General features: G+C 37.4%; 1 protein-coding gene across 11 annotated transcripts in view; it reads left to right on the top strand.

The window, feature by feature from the left end:
* atp8a2 (ATPase phospholipid transporting 8A2) overlaps positions 1–17,735 on the top strand; it is an 89,027-nt gene that overhangs the window by 41,000 nt on the left and 30,292 nt on the right. For all 11 annotated transcript variants that reach the window (XM_055181793.2, XM_055181789.2, XM_055181787.2 and 8 more), the window contains 5 exons: positions 6,527–6,699; positions 12,167–12,350; positions 12,586–12,696; positions 16,886–16,960; positions 17,525–17,647. In XM_055181793.2, the coding sequence (XP_055037768.2) occupies positions 6,527–6,699; positions 12,167–12,350; positions 12,586–12,696; positions 16,886–16,960; positions 17,525–17,647 (666 nt within the window). The remainder of the gene's footprint in view (positions 1–6,526; positions 6,700–12,166; positions 12,351–12,585; positions 12,697–16,885; positions 16,961–17,524; positions 17,648–17,735) is intronic.

The following is a 17,735-nucleotide window of genomic DNA, read 5'->3' as shown; positions in this document are numbered from 1 at the left end:
TGTTGCACTCATAGGACATTTTTGCGGTGAATTTAAATAATGTTCTAATCTTTCATTTTAAAGTTTAATAATAATTTGTATTTATAACTAATTTGATTATAATTTCAGACCAGATTGAGTGTTATATTTTGATTTAGCTTATTTTATTATTGTACAACTTTTTGACATTGACAATAATCACATAAACCCTAGCTTGGTATTCTGGGAAGGTCTAGTATTAGGGTGGCCATTCGTGCCAGTTCCGCCGGACAGGTCCCGAACATGTGTCACCCTATCTAGTATAGACCATTTAATTTGCAAGATGTAAACAACACCGGTCCAGAAGCACTTTCTGTTGTTTTTAAGTTCTGGACCATTTTAGTTTACATCTTGCAAAATGGTCTATAGGATAGTATGCGAGACTAGGATTAGTGCATCTCAAATCATATTAGAGAAGCAGCTTGTTAAATTTCTTTCAGTTTTATAAATGCGGTGATGAACTTATATGCAAACACACATAATGTGCAGGAAGAGTTGTTATATGGTAAAACTTTGTTTACAGTGCAGTGCGTCCCAATACTGAAAAGTATGCATATTCAATCACCAGTGTTTGGTATGCGGCCAAAAAGTAGACTGTTTTAACCTCTGACCAAAGGGGTTTATAATGCCTGAAGAGAGCTATTCATTACCATTATCATACATCTCAGTGACAGCACAGGAGTGCGCAATTTGACAGTTTGAGCTATAAATGTCACATGACTGACGATTATGGAGCACCTCACTAGAAACTATAAGTGCTTTTCATATCGGATACTTATGCACTATTTTACCCCATATTGTAGTATAAATAGTGTAAGTAGTCTGTTCACTTTGAAAATTCCAGCAAAAAAGAAAGTGCACTTTAAAGTCACAATGAAAGTGAAATTAAAAACGTACATTTTTTATTTATTATTATTTTTATTAAAAAATATCATGTGCCCTTATATTCTTTTATCAAAAACGCAACGTCCGGGAAAAGATCGCAGCAAATAGCAACATGACCCAACTTCCAATTCAAAGATCGAATCAATTTTCGATGGATGAATTCAAGTCAAGGCCTACCTTAAGCCGTTTCACTATATGTCACGACGTGGAAAATAAGACGATTGCTACTTCCAGATAGCTGATGATGCACTTATAGAGAAGGGGCTAGTCGTGAAATGAAAGTTCCCCTGCAAAGACTATTTGTCACGACCGGTTAAACATCGGGAAGTGGAAAATAAAAGAAGAACCCAAACGCAGAGGAATACAAAAATAAACTATGGTTTTATTACAACTGAACATAAAATACCCACGAGGGGGTAAAACAGAAAGTAACCAAATACTGTGAGGAACACAAAACAGAACGCGAGAATAACTCGAACTGGAACTGAGAACATCCACACAGAATATACAACAACGCACGCACACCACACAGAGAACACGAGGGCATAATATAGACAGCACACCAATGAGGAACAGGTGAACATAATTAATCACGTAAGACACGAGTACATAAGGGAGTAGGGTGAAAGTGACAAGACACTGGGAACACGTGTCACACATACATGATGTGAAAACACACGTGTTCCCACATAAACACAATGCTGCCATGGTCTTGCCCTCTAACATCCAACCCGGATACTACCCAAGGTCAGGCAAGACCATGACAGCCACAAAACACTGGGAACATGTGGAAGCCACACACTATATGCCTCCACATGCTCCCACACAGAACATAGTACTGTCATGGTCTTGCCAGATACACTCAAACCTGAGTCTAGTGCAAAACATCTGGCAAGCCCATGACACTATTATGCAGGGTTCGATTAGGCGTCCTGCGGTGCGGTACGCTTTCAGAGTGAATTGAGTGTTGTCGCGGGAAACGCAGGAGTTCAAAAATCTGAACTTCGGCGGATTTCCTCGCGTGTTAACCAATCAGGACCTTGCTGTAGTAGTGACGTGATTACAGGAAGCGAGCGGAGTCTCAGCAGTGTCGCAGAAGCCCCTTCCATGATGCGAATTTCCTCGTGAATGTCTCGATTGACTAGAATTTCACGCGCAAATGAAGCGAGTGAACTCAAATTTTCAAGCATCCAACTACGCGTGAATAGTGCGTTTTTGCCGCCTCTACCGCGGTTGTTGTGAATGCACCATTACACTTCAGCCTAAAGATGACTGAGGTTATATTGGGCAAAACAGATAACAATGACATCAAAAGAACAATTTACAAAATTGATTTGAATTGACATTGCAGTTGTATTATGCGTTTAATATTATTTGCCCTCGTTTGGGAAACCTTTTAGATTTCTTGTTAGTTAAAAAACGTAGCGTTCCACTTGGGACGATAAAACAATAAAAAAATTCATACACTAGATGGTTGAGTAAATAGTGCATAGTGTACACTTTGGGGCGGTGTCCCCGACAGGGATTAGCTTAAGCCAGGATTAGGCCTTAGTTTAATCAGGAAATATAACTAGTTTTAACAAACATGCCTTACTAAAAACATTACTGATGTGCATTTTGAGGCAAAACAAAGGGCACTGATGTATTTTAAGATATGTTAGTGCAAGTTGTTGTCAGTTTGGACAGCTCTTAAATTCATTTTAGTCTAGGACTAGTCTTAGACACTTAAGTCAGTGGTTCTCAAACTTTTCGACGTGCACCACCCTAATGAATGGTGCATCTTTCGGCATCCCCCTAAGAAAATTCATGACAAACAATCTCAAACTTAGAATTTTAATAAAACAAAACAATCACATAAATATCGCACACCTGTGTGCGATAGGTGCGTAGGAAAAAAGAACTCGAAAGTCCAATAACAATAGATGTTTGATGCCTGAAGAAGATCGAAAGATCGAAACGTTGCAATAAATTTTTCTATTTTTGCAAGTGGATAGCGTGCGGGATTTTTCTATTTGTCTAATAAAACAAAACAAAACATATTAAATGATACAATGTGTTGCTGTTGGTTAGTAGCCTTATTTTTCTGAGGTTTAATTACACAGAATTTATGATAATTAATGTATTTTATAAAGGTTATAAAACAAGGGCCCCCGGGCACCAACTCGCACCCCCAGTTTGAGAACCACTGTAATCATAAGCTATGAAGTAAAAGGCAGCGGATGGGGAAAATTACAAGTTTAATTTCACGCTATTAAGGGTTCCCAAAATTGGTCACTGGCATAGTAACATTTTAATTCGTGAGAATACAAGACTACTTTAAATAGTCATCAAAAGAGAACAGAGTAACATTTTAACCCTAAAACTTTAGTTTAGTTATATCAACTCTCTTGTTTTCCTAGTATAAAATAGATTAAATTCCTAAAGTAATGGCAAGCTTTAGAGACATTTTAACAATATGGCTTCAGTTTGCTAATACAAGGTGAATTCATGCATGTGGTTTAGTCAGTTTTACCGAATGTGGCAGCCGTGACTGTGAAAGAGGTTTGGTCTGACAGAGTCTTCAAACTTATTAACACATCTGTGTTGAATAATTAAGATGTTTACTGCAATGTTCACACTCACACAAAGCCAAACACACACAAATACACAATCATTTAGGAGGGTCATTGTGTGGTCATTTAATTGTTAAATAAATAACTTATTCAAACACTCATGTTTGTCCCAGAGAAAGTTTAATAAACTCACACCATGGAGAGAAACAATTCAGACTTCCTGCATGAGTTAATGCTAAATCAAACCAGCCTTAAGTGTTGAGAAGTGCAGAGAGCTGTCTTAACTAGGAGGAAATGTAGTTGGTAATGAATTACCAGTAGCAGTTTTGTAGGTCACTGTATATACAAATGAAGGCACAAATTCAACAGTCTGCTTATACATTTTCACCCTTAATTCTTTCATTATGTTTTCGTTTTTTTTCTTGTTTTCCTGGGAAAGGTGAAGGCAAACAGGAATTCCTAAATGAAAAGATAAACACACAAAATGTGTCCGGGTGAGCTGAGTAGAGGAGCTCTAGTTACTCATTTCAGCTTGTGTTTATACTGATTCATTATCACGCTGATTCAGACCGAGATATTGATTCAATTTGCCAGTCGAAAGTGAATTCATCCTGTTTGATACACAGAGACTTTAACATCGGTGCACATGTACTGTTGTGTGTGTGCGCCGTGTTGCGTGCTGCGTCGTCCACATGGTTCTTGTTAAAGAACGGAGGATGTTTATTTTCTCTATTAGTGATTCTCGTCCCATTATCAAGATCTCAATCAAAAACTGCCTGCAACCACGATTCGATAAACACACACACACGCACATACTTCATGTTCTCGTTTTAATCTCTGCATGTCTTTCTGTCTCGTGCGTGATCGTGCATTCACGCATACACACACACATGCAGGTTTACCTGCTTATCTGCAGTACGCCATGACATACCATAGACTTCCTTTGTGTTTAAATCAAAAGCTTATTAGAAGACGGTTAACAAACCCATTTTTAGGAATAAATAGGATTTATTTTATTTTCATCTTCCAGGATGTCATTATGGAAAAGATTATTACAAATCTTCAGAAATTAACCATTGTAGATTTGATTTTCATGTATGAAAAAAGTATTCCGGGTTACGCATACATTAATTCTTACCATACTTAATTTTCTATGATATTTAATCACTGTGTGTTTGATAATGTTTCACAAATTTCAATTTGAGCAAATACACACAAGTGACATCTGTGACATAAGTGTTCTAGCAATTTAAAACTTTTTGGGAACGTTTCTTATTTTGTTATCGTTTTCTTTTTTATCTTCCTGTACTTTATAATGATTTTCTCTCTCTCTCTCTCTCTCTCTCTCTCTCTCTCTCTCTCTCATCGCTCTCGCTCCTATAAAGAGTTCTAGTTGGCCAACAGTTTATGCTTTTGAGTCCTTTAAGGGCTTAAAGTGTCTCGGGTGACAGGATGATGTATAACAGGTGTGTGTGTGTGTGTGTGTGATTTTGAGAGAGAGAGAGAGAGAGAGAGAGAGAGAGAGAGAGAGAGAGAGAGAGAGAGAGAGAGAGAGAGAAAGTGATGCTAAAATCCCCTGTCTAGAAGTGAGTTGGTAAAATAAAAGGACAAGAATTTTTTTGCTGTTTTCATACAAAAAGATATCATATATCAACTCAGATATTTAGATTATACACACACACACACACACACACACACACACACACAAATGAAGAGTTCATATGCAAAACCCTCTAGGTTCGTCTTGCATGTTTTCTTGGAAATTAGCATTTTTTTATCAGACTCTTGTGTTTAGGTTCAGTAATTTCCTTTTAATGGCAATGAAAAGCTTATTTCTCAGTAAGTTAAATGCCTCATTTTCAAAAATGTCACTTTCGTCATTTCATTGGTATTTAACTAATTTGCCTTTTGCTGCAAAACCCTCTAAGTACATGTATTCACTTCCTTGGACAAGACATAGTAAACAACACTAAAGGCTCAAAATTTGGTCATTATCCTAACATATTCTGTAACCCTGTTTTATCCAAGCGTGCCGCACAAGCCCTAAAGAGTGGGGCCAAAACGTCTCAATCACCCCCCAGTGACTGGTCCCAGTGACTGGTCATAAACCCCGCCTCCCCATGTTATTCAATGGGACCAACTAAACAATTAAGTACACTTCAATAATTTGTTTTCCCAAGCTGGTTTCTGTTATTTACTGTAGTTTTTATCACGCTGATGTAAATTCAAGTGTTTGTTTTTAAAATAAGTTTGTTTTTAGTTAGTTATTTAATGCTATAAAACCGGTGGTGTCACGTCATGATTGATATGCACATTCTGCAAGGGCGGGGCCTTGCTTTCGCGGCTTTACTTCCTGTTCACTACTGCGCAGGACTGGTCCCGAAATCGCTACTGTGCAGACTCAAGAACCAAGATGTCAGCACCGTATCGGGACACTGACGGCTTCACTTTTCACCAATGGAAGAGAGTGAACGGGCGTCGTCCATATTTTTTTACAGTCTATGTTGGTACAAACTCTTTGCATGCCGTCATTCATCCAATTCTTATTCCTTAAACTTTTCTGATATAGGGACGTGGAATTTAACCAGTATTTCTGAATGATCTGAGGCCAGGATTAAGCGGATTTGAATCAAAAAGAATTTGGTTAATATCATTATCTCATTTTTTGACAGCGGTAATGTTTAGCTTTCGTATCTGAACCCTTCATATATATTCACAAAAAATAGTGCTAAATAGCACTAAAAGCTCGTAATCTTAGGAAAACCATTTTTAGTGCTATATAGCACCTATAAAGCACCTATAAAGAACCATGCGGGGGTGATATAGCACCAGATATAGTTCTATATAGCACAATATGGTTCTACACAAGTACTACATAGTTGCTATATACTGTAGCACTTAAAATGGTTCCCCTATGATTACAAACCCGTGACCCCTTTTAGTGCTATTTAATTTGTTTTTAGAGTGTATTTATAAGTATAAATAATGAATTATAGAAAAAAAGTAGTATGTATATAACATTGTAATTTCACTATGCATGGTAATAATCAACTTGGGTGTTTTGTTTTCAGGCAACCAGGGCCACACTGACAGCTCACTGTGCCTCACTGGGTGACTCTTTGAGAAAGGAGAACGAGTTGGCTCTCATCATCGACGGACAGACGCTTAAATACGCCCTCTCTTTTGAAGTGCGCCAGGCCTTCCTCGACCTCGCTCTGTCCTGCAAAGCCGTCATCTGCTGCAGGTACATACAAATAAGCATACCCACATACTGTGTATGTAGGGTTAGGGTCTATTTCATGCAAGAAGTTTTCTGGAAAAAAATCCATATTACTTCCTGTGTAGTGTAGGATAATATCATAAAAATTCTAGACTTTTTAAGCACACATGCTAAACTGTTCGCTTTTCATGCTTATATCTTCTATATGCAAATGTTGATTAATACTAAAATGCTTTTTTGCATAGTTGTGTTTGACACATGAAAACATCTCGGGTTACGTATGTAACTGTTGTTTCATGAGAAGGGAACGAGACGCTGCGTCTCCCTTGCCATACTTCCTGCATCCATGTAACGCCATCTTTGGCAATATTTCAGATAGCGATATACTTCGTGGCTCCCGCGTCACACTGTCTTTTTAGTTAAGCCTAACCATTGGTCAATTTTGATTCAGACGCACTTACGCCTGGAGGCGTCCCCAAAGTGTCACCGCAGTGACGCAAGCGTGAGTTCCCTTGAAAGGGAACTTTAACAATGTATCTTAAAAGGTAACACAAGGTAACCTTGCTCTCACTTGAAATGTGTCCCCACATTTAGTACTTGAATTTGAGGGTATTGGACCTGGAAAGTCCTTGAAAGGTCCTTGAATTTGAAGTTAACTAAGGTGTGGGAACCCTGTATTTTCTATTTGTATATTAATCAAATAGATTGAAAAATAAATATGGATGGACAAAACAACAAGTCTGGTGGTGGTGGCCTAAGACTTTTGCACAGTACTGTATATATCTAGCAGGAAAACATTATTGGTTACAGGCTGGTCTTTCTCCCCAATGTTTTATTTAGGCGTCAATGTTGTCTCAGATGTTTCTCCTAGAAATAATAACAATACAAACAATTGAGACAGCTGGTGACAGACAATACAAGTATAGAGTTTCGATAACAGTGTGTATGTCAGGCATAGCGGTATCTTTGCAAATCTAAGAAAAATTTGGTACATTGTGGAGATTTCTTTTAAATCTCTAGAGACGGCACAAGCGATTACTAGGTTCTTGTATTTTTTTTTTCAAGAGAAAGACAAATAAGAAGCTGAAGACTTGAGCCAAAATGTTTATTTGCTCTCCATCTAATTTCATCGAGATCGCTGTCTCTGTTTTCTGTACCGTGGGTGTTCTGACAAACATGCACGTGTAAACAAAAAATTGCCCTTTATTTCTCAAAAAAAGTGTGTGTGTACATTTCGAAGTAAAAGGTTGTGTCTTGCCCTGGGTGACTTAATAACTTGAAAATAAGAGCTTGGCTCCCAGAACAGAGCGGCTGCGGAGAGGTAATGTAATATACTGCACTCTGTGCAAATGTCAAACTAATGACTCACTTACTGTCATTATATACACACACACACAATGTTACACACAGGTAGACAATGCGGTCATTCAGAGTATTGTTGAATACTGTAAATGTTTATAATCTGAATATAAGCAGTCTGCATGGCACTTTACACAGTTTTGATCGAGTAATAAAGCCTGTTTCCATCTGTCGTGCGTGTGCATGCTTGTGTGTGTGTGTCGGAGAGTAATTGACTTGCTGTTGCATGAAGCCCACATCCGGACTTTGGTCTCCAAGGTCCTGCAAACCTGCTAAACTAACCTCTCCTCCCTCTCCAGCACCCCCCACGGTGTCCCAGAACCGCACGGGTCCACACACCCTCGTAACGCCGGCGTATGTGTTTGTGTGGTTTAGAAAGAAATTCAGGGGGATGTTTGCATCCCGTGTGTGCGCACCCCATGCTTGGTTTCATGAGTTCACACTCTGTTTGTTTAAAGAGCTGCTTTAACCTTCTTATTTTCTGCTCAATTCCACCTTGAAGAACATTAGCCTGCCTTTCATCTGCTTTAGTAAGCTCCCATCCACCGGTCGTGATTGCGTAGGGAGAGAGTTATAGTGGAAAAAGGGAGGAATTGATCAACGTGATGATGACAAGAGAAAGTGGTTTGTGAAGGATTTGTCTTTTCTCTGCAGATTTTCAACTTTTTTATGACTATACCATGCCTGCAACATTTAGAAGATCATACATCTTCGTAGTACATTGTGCTCTCCTGGCTGACTTTAAAACCAGTCCAGCAGGTGTAATGTTACTGTCTTTCTAAGACGAATGGTACATGATGTAGCTTCGGATAAAGGTGTCTGTCAAATGAATTAATGCAAATTTGTTAATAGTTTTTCTTGGTAATCTAAAATTATATCCCACCTGTTATTGAGGTTTCCCTAAAGTTCATTGTTTTTTTTTTGTGATTGCAGTCGTGTGATTTAAATAGAAGATGTTTCTTTTCGTCAGTTTAGTGAAAATATATTTCATCCAAATCCCAGTTCGTGTACTGTCTGTACTTTTCAGAATGTGCGATTACTCATAGTACCGCCGTTCTCACGGTCAACCTGGAAATATCTGGAAATTTAGTGAAAGCCATTGAAATCCATTTGTCAGGAAATGTTGGAATCCTGTTGTATGTCAGATGTACTTGTCGGATAACGTATTATTTCCTGTGTATTCTCAAGCTATGCATCTGTGCGTGCTTTTTGGGCTACCACAATCCCTTGTGCTATGAAAAATGAGATTGCAATGGTTGTCTGTCGTTAAAAAAATTGTAATGCTTTTAATGCATAAACTTTGTATAAGCGCAAAAATAAGCTCCCGTTCATGCTCATGTCTTGACCAATGATTTATACAGGTACACCTGTTTCATCAACCACCAACATGTCAGTAAGTGTGTTACTCTTGTAATGGAGTGGTATCAAAACAATCTTGCACTTCTTGATTCTCAAAAAAAAAAAAACTTCATCTAAAAAATTGCAGTGTCATAAGTTTGGTTGATATACAGTAAGGGAGAGCGGGGGACAACCTAATGCTTTTTGGTTTTGGCTTCATCATTCAAAAAATATTTGAGTTTGATTTAATTATATTTTTAAACAAGCAGCACACACATCTCTGCTACAAATGAACATTTGAAGTTTGTTTCTAGTACTTACCATTCTTGGACAATTACATCAAACGTGACAGAAGTGCAAACGTTACAACTTACCCCCATAGGTGGGGTTAATTGGAAACAGGAAGGGGGTTCGTTGTATCACTTGCTAAAAATTAAGTTTGCAAGCAAATATTTCAATACTATTTTGTCTATATACTTGAAGTGGATATTGTTTATATATCTGTCTAGACATGTATCCACACTGTATCCATTCATCCAGCCCTTTTCTAACAGTAGTTCAATTATAAATGGATACAAATGTCTAAATATGTGAGAAAAAGCAGCACAATTATGACAAATTTTTCATATGTCTGTAATAATCATACTACAGTTTCAAAATCAAATTCTGAGATAATGAGCATCAAAGTCTGATTTTTAGCCATTCATTTCATTATGATTTCAATCTTTGAGATGATCTTATTTAATCAATATTAAAGATATGAACAAAAATAAATTTGACACACGATTTTTGATAAGACAGCCACATTTATTTTGTTGGCAGCCAGAAATCATTTGTGTGTAGCCGATTTAAAACAACGGCAAGAATTACGCTAACGTTAGTGGTTTTCATATCGTAAGTGCTGAGGGGTTAGTTGTAACACAGTGTTACAATGAACCCCACTGGGTCAAAATATTTTCAAGTCCACCAAAAAAGTTGCTAAGAGCTGCAGACATAATTTAAAACGATGCTATGTTTTAGTCAACAAGACACTGATTTATATGACATAGCATTGGATTTGGTATCTTACACACCAAACTTAGAAACCGAAAAAAACATACGATGAAAAAATTTACTTGCATGCCACCAAAACCCTCGTTCATCAATAACTCTCTGGAAAAACATGATACATTTCCAATAATTTGCGGAAGAGCGTCTCTTGGCCAGAGGTGGAAAAAGTACTAAAATATTGTACTCAAGTAAAAGTAAAGTTACTTTAATAATATTTTACTTAAGTAAAAGTAAAGTTACTGGTCTAAAAATCTACCCAAGTAAAAGAAAAAAGTAAATCATTTTAACTTTACTCAGAGTAAAAGGTACTTTTTTTTACAGCGGGGAAAGGTAGAGGATTTTAGTATAGTTCAAAAATGACAAGGGAATATAAATCTCAAACTAGTTGTTTTTAATTGTAGAACATCTTTACAATTAAAATGCAATAACAAAAAGTTAATAAAATAAAAAGCTTTTTTAAACTAAGAAACAATTATGGAATTGTTTAATGATTTTACATGTGAGTTATGCACTTTTGAAGGTGGTCAGCAGCTTGTAAATACAATCACTATAGTAAGGTTGTAATTGATGTATTGCTGGTAACATACATTATTTTATTAAACTATATATCTAGTTTAAATGAGCATATAATGAGATGAATGCCATGTCATACTTTTACACGTTTATTGTCTTCTAGCTTCCATGACCTGGGTACCTGATGTCAGACCTTTATTCTCTCTCTCTCTCTCTCTCTCTCTCATGTCTAATGACCTGCACATTCTCGAGGACGTTCTGAAGTTGTGTTTGACTTGACGCGAAGCTGCACGCGTCGTGCAAATGTGCGGTAAAACCCGGTCTGCAATTTCGTACTTAAGAGCATGAATCCTACCTTTCATAGGAATGAAACACTCGCTTCGCGTCAGTGGGAAGTGGTCACTTAAATATGACAAGGGGTTTCTTTCATAAGATTTGAACTGAGGCGGGTCTGCATTAGCGCGCGGCTGTCTCCTCCGTCTCCATGGTTCTTTTTGCGCATTCCCCGCCCATCAATCATCCATTGCGCGTCTTTATCACCTTGCTTTTTTTAAATAGTTTTTTTACTCAGTAACGGATATGATTTAAAATGTAGTGAAGTACAATACTTTAAATAAAACATACTTAAGTAAAAGTACAGATTTTAAAAACTACTCAAAAAAGTAAACGTACACAAAAAAACTACTCAATTACAGTAACGTGAGTAAATGTAATTCGTTACTTTCCACCTCTGCTCTTGGCAGCATGAAAAAACTACCGGAAAACCAAAACGTGTGCTGCGTTTACACCAGCCGCGGTAGAGGCGGCAAGCGCGGATGATTTACATGTTAAGTCAATGCAAAGACGGGATTAGGCATTAGGCGTTCCGCACAAATTAAAAAGATAAAAAATCTGAATTTCGGCGGATTTCTGCGCCGCGTTAACCAATCAGGACCTTGCTGTTGTAGTGACGTGATTGCAGGAAGCGAGCGGAGTCTCAGCGGAGTCACAGAAGCCCCTCCCATGACGTTAATTTCTGCGTGAATTTCTCGAATGACTAGAATTTCACGCGTGGCTTTCACGCAAGAATGAAGCAAGTGAACTATAATGTTAAAGCCTCCAACTACGCGCGAATAGCGCGTTTTTGCCGCCTCTACCGCGGTTGGTGTAAACGCACTGTTACAACTAACCCTGCGTTAGTTTTTGCCCCACGCACCCCTATATATATAAAATAACAATTTTTTCATTTCAGGGTGTCTCCACTGCAGAAATCTGAGATCGTAGACATGGTGAAGAAGCATGTGAAGGCCATCACGCTGGCTATAGGAGATGGAGCCAATGATGTTGGCATGATACAGACGGCACACGTGGGTGTGGGCATCAGTGGGAACGAGGGCATGCAAGCCACCAACTCATCTGACTACTCTATAGCTCAGGTTTGATACACACAAACACACTCATGTAATTCATTATTTTGCGGTTCACACACATCTCAAAGTCTCATCTTTAAAAACTTCATTAGACTACCACAACACAAAGCACACAGCAGTCTTCTGCCCACAGCGTTCTTGTATCCGGGTAGCTGCTTCTGCAGTAATGGCTCGCATGTGTTCTTGCGGCAAACTAATTCGTCTCTCGACCATGTTCTCTCTCTCTCTCTCTCTCTTTTAGTTTTCCTACCTGGAGAAGTTGTTATTGGTTCACGGGGCATGGAGTTACAACCGTGTTACCAAATGTATCCTGTACTGTTTCTATAAGAACGTGGTTCTGTACATCATAGAGGTATGTGCATGAACCGCCGCAAAGTATGTGAGACTTTAAAAGGAAAGTTCACTCAAAAATGAAAATACTGTCATTATTTACTCAACCCTCAGTCCGTATCCAAACCCGTATGGCTTTCTTTCTTCCATGCAGTGCAAAGAGAGATGTTAGGCAGGATGTTTTTGTTGTTATTTTCCATACAGTGGAAGTGAATGGGAGCAGGCGCTGTCAAATTCCACACTCTTAAAACGAATGTGTTAAATTAACACATCTTGTGTCTGGTTGAGGACAGCACACCTGGTGTGTTGTCCTTGGTTTGGCACATCTCTGTGTTGTTTTTGGGGCAGCGCACTTTGTGTTGTTTTGGCACATCTTGTGTTGTCCCTTTTATTTATGTGAACTCTAAATCAGCACGAAATGACACATAATGTGTTAAAATTAACACATAATGTGTTAAATAGTTTAACACAAAGCAATGTGTTAAAATTAACACACCCTGGATGTGTTAATTTTAACACATTGCTTTGTGTTAAACTATTTAACACATTATGTGTTGTTTTTAACACATTATGTGTCATTTCGTGCTGATTTAGAGTTCATATAAATAAAAGGGACAACACAAGATGTGTTAAAACAACACAAAGTGTGTTGTTCTAAAAATAACACAGAGATGTGTTAAATTAAGGACAACACACTAGGTGTGTTGTCCTTAACTAGACACAAGATGTGTTAATTTAACACATTCGTTTTAAGAGTGCAACAATGACAAAAATGCATTATGAAAAATCACCAGCGAAAATGCATTTATTTTGCAGTTTGTGGAGCATTTTGTGCTGAAGTTAAGGGGTTCAGCAAAAAACCCACAGATAATTTATTATAGCATGTTAAAATTGCGACTTTATAGGTGCAAGCAAAAATGTGCCGTTTTTGGGTTTGACCTTTAAAATGCAAATAAGCTAAAAAGAAGCAAACACTGATCGCCATAATGGTTGTTTGTTGAAATTGAAACTCAATTGTGCTGTCAATTATTTTCTCTCTCTCTCTTTTTCCCTCTCTCTCTCTCTCTCTCTCTCTCTGCACTAAATGACAGTGCCGTGGTTGGATAGTGCAGATTAACTCTTTCCCCGCCAGCATTTTAAAAAAGTTGCCAGCCAGCGCCAGCATTTTTCATGATTTTCACAAGTTTAATGCTTTTAAAAAAAATGTTCTTCTTTAAATATATAAACAATATATCAAATGAAAGAACAGACCCTCTGCTTTCGAACAAAAAACCTTTCATCCTACCTTCATTAGTTCTTTTTATCACCTTTCAAATATGGCTAGGTTTCTTCAAAAACACACAATTTTTAGCAAAGAGCTGAGATAATTCCATTTTTGTGAAGGACTTTTGGTAGAGATCAGATGCAGAGCGATCTTTAAAACATACACAGAGTTCTTTCTCTTTCACGTGAGGCGCTACTTCCGGGTTGTATAAGTTGCGGAAGTGCGCTACCTTGTGGATAATAGTGGTATTGCGGAAAGCCGGAAATTCTCGTCATTGGCAGGGAAGCGTTTTCTCTTAATTGACGATGGCGGCAAAAGAGTTAAGGGGCGGTATTATAATAAGAACATATTATAATGACATCACAAGGGGAGCAAGATCTGAATTACCTTAATTGTCGCATGCTGGCAGCAAGTTACTGGGTTGATCTTTTTCACATTTTCTAGGTTCATAGAAGCACTAATGACCCAATTATAGCACGGAAACATGGGAAAGGCAAATTTTCATGATATGTCCCCTTTAAATCAGGGAAATCTTCTAAGTTGAAGGAATATTAAACTCAAATATGAAAAATCATAACTCTTGAAATAAATTTGTGATCATATTTTGGGCTTATCCATAGCAACATAGATACACCATAGTAAATGTAAAAACTTTTTAGACTTTATATTTGATGAATTTAAAAATTATTGATTCTTATGTCCCCTGACTAATTGTCATATGCAGTGTTGGGGAAAGTTACTTATAAAAGTAATGCATTACAATATTAGGTTACTCCCAAATAAAGTAACTAATTGCGTTACTTAGTTACTTTTCATGGAAAGTAATGCTTACGTTACTTTTTAGATACTTTTGCGTTACTTTTTCTTGGCTGAGGCTTGATCTCTCAGGCCTTGCAGGTGTTTTTTATGATTAAAAAGTTCTGCATTCAGAAATTGTATATTTCATCATAAAAAAGTCGAGTTCTGGCCTGCCATCTTAGTTTTTGACTCAAACTGTTCCCACACAGCCGTGTACGCATAGAGTGCACAATGTGACTACATTTAGTTTAATTCAGTACATGGTTTTTTTTATCGAATTAATTCAGCTAAAAAAGTAACTTGCATTACTTTTTTGAAAAAGTAACTCAAATATGAATGTGTATATTTAAAAACTAGTGCGTTACTCGTTACTTCAGAAAAGTAATATTATTACGTAATAATTACCCCCAACATATGCATGTAAGGATCCTTGTATAAGAAGATAGCATGATGGCATTTTAATACAAATATTAGTGCTGGGCAAAGATTAATCGCGATTTATCGCATACAAAATAAAAGTGATTTTTGGCATAATATATGTGCGTGTACTGTGTCTAATTATTATGTATATTTAACCACACACACATTCATATATTCATTTCAGAATTGTTTTACTTATATATACATTTTTTTAATTTATATTTAATATAGAATATATAAAAATATAAATAAATATATATAAACATGTAAATGTTTCTTAAATACATACATGAATGTGTGTGTATTTATTTATACATAATGGTTACACACAGCACATACTCATATATTATGCCAAGGGTCGCTTTTGTTTTGTATGCGATTAATCGCGATTAATATTTGCCCAGCACTAACAAATATATATGTTTTATTTAATATAAATATAATATTTTAATATTATTATAACTTGTTTGTGTTCAACTGAAGAAATTAAATCATATACATCTTGGATGGCATGAGGGTGAATAAATATGAGGAAATTTTCATATTTGGCTGAACTTTTCTTTTAATATGTTCATAAATGTGCTTAATTTGATTAATGATCTAGGAATGCAGTTTCTTCATGTTACATCCTATTATTTATTTTGTCTTAAATTATTCAAAATTATAAAACTTTTGGATCCCACTACATAAAAAACAGAAGTTATATACAACTGTCAACATTCCCTTCATACTCAAAATCTATTAAAGGTGTGCGTAAAGTATGGATAAAACCACCTAGGTCATACACAAAAACGTAATACAGGTTTGGAGTAACATGATAGTGAGCAAATGAAGACAAAATTTTCATTTGGAGGCAAACTATTTTTTAAACAACAATGTTTTTGAAGCATGTTGAACACAAGTTCAGGTAACTTTTTATACAGAGGACAGATCCATACCCACATGCGCGCGCACACACACATTCTTTGTTCACTTTTCTGCTTGTGTTTCTTTCACACAGGCACACTTGCGTACATTAAGTAGACTGCTTGCAGCTGTTTGTGGAAGTGTTTGACAGTGATAAATGAGATGCCCCCTCTAGTGCCTGCTTTCCATCACACAGACACACACACACATGAAAATGCAGACAAAGAGCTGCTGACCCCTATCTCTAGTGGATGGGTCCATCCAGCTCAAAACTGCATACCAGATACACTGTCACCCTAGAGGTGTGTGTGTTGTGGGTAGAGTGTGAGCTTTACTGACAGGGTCACCGATCTGTCCAGTGGAGCATTTGTCAGCTGTGCCATCCCCACCCCCAAAAATGGCAGCAGGTGTAGACCGATTCCCCCACCAAACATATCTTCACACACTGTTTTTTTGTGTGTGCGTGTTGTTGTGGCTGCTTATTTTGACATTGAAATGTTTAGACGTCTCTATATTTTTGGAATGTGATTGTCGTATGAGCACATCTGTCCGTGTTTTGGAGGTTTAGTTAGGTTTCCAGCAAACAGGAGATTTAAAGGTCAGAGTTCACAGGCTGTATTTATGTATATATTTATGTGTATTAGGGTACGTACTAGGTTTGTGTGTGTTTGACCTCTGCCTTGGTTTTTGATGTTGTCCAAAAGTACCCAACCAAAACAAACATTTCTTAGTTTTTCATCTTTGTATGTTATTTTCTTCTGTCTTTGTCATGAATTGGTTTGATTTTCTCTTCTGTAATATATCGTGTCTGTCTTGTCCTCAGCTTTGGTTTGCGTTCGTGAACGGCTTCTCCGGACAGATCCTGTTTGAACGGTGGTGCATTGGATTGTACAATGTGGTGAGTGTTTCTCTCCATCTCTCTTACTTTTATAAATCCTTCTATTTATCAGTTTTGGTTCAAGACTAAACTTGCCCCTAAGGCTTTTCTGAAATGTAGGACGCTACCTCATTTTAGCCAAATTTCAATGCAGCAGCATTACATATGCTTCACTGAGTATCTGGCAATCCCAGAATGCATTGTGACAAGCACAGTAGAAGAATTTATTCTAGGCCAGGCAGATACTGTAGATAGATCAACGTTGTTTACAGCAGTGGTTCTCAAACTTTTTCAGCGTGCGGCCCCTCTTGTGTACAGTGCATTCCTTCGCGGCCTCCCCAAAGAAAAGTTATGACAAAAACTAGTTCTAAAATGTAACATTTTAATAAAACAAAACATATTAAGTTATACAAAATAGTGTTGTTGGTTAGCAGGCTTATTTTTTGGTTTAATTACACATAATTCATGATAAATTTATGTATTTTATAAAACGTCATCAAACCGGGGCCCCCCTGGCACCATCTCGCGGCCCCCCAGTTTGAGAACCACTGGTTTACAGTGATTGTATTTGTTTGTGTATTTCAGATCTTTACTGCACTGCCGCCGTTCACACTGGGGATATTCGATCGGCCGTGTAGTCAACAGAACATGCTGCGATTTCCTCAGCTCTACCGTATCACACAGAACGCAGAGGGTTTTAACACAAAGGTGTGCTCTTGTGCATTTACATACATTAACTGTGCATGATCATTTATAGGCTATACAAAAAGCACAAACAAAAACATGCAAGGTGCAA

This window comes from Misgurnus anguillicaudatus, chromosome 25 (assembly GCF_027580225.2).
Source record: "Misgurnus anguillicaudatus chromosome 25, ASM2758022v2, whole genome shotgun sequence".
NCBI classification, from domain to species: domain Eukaryota; kingdom Metazoa; phylum Chordata; class Actinopteri; order Cypriniformes; family Cobitidae; genus Misgurnus; species Misgurnus anguillicaudatus.
This window is presented reverse-complemented; position numbering and strand designations above follow the sequence as displayed.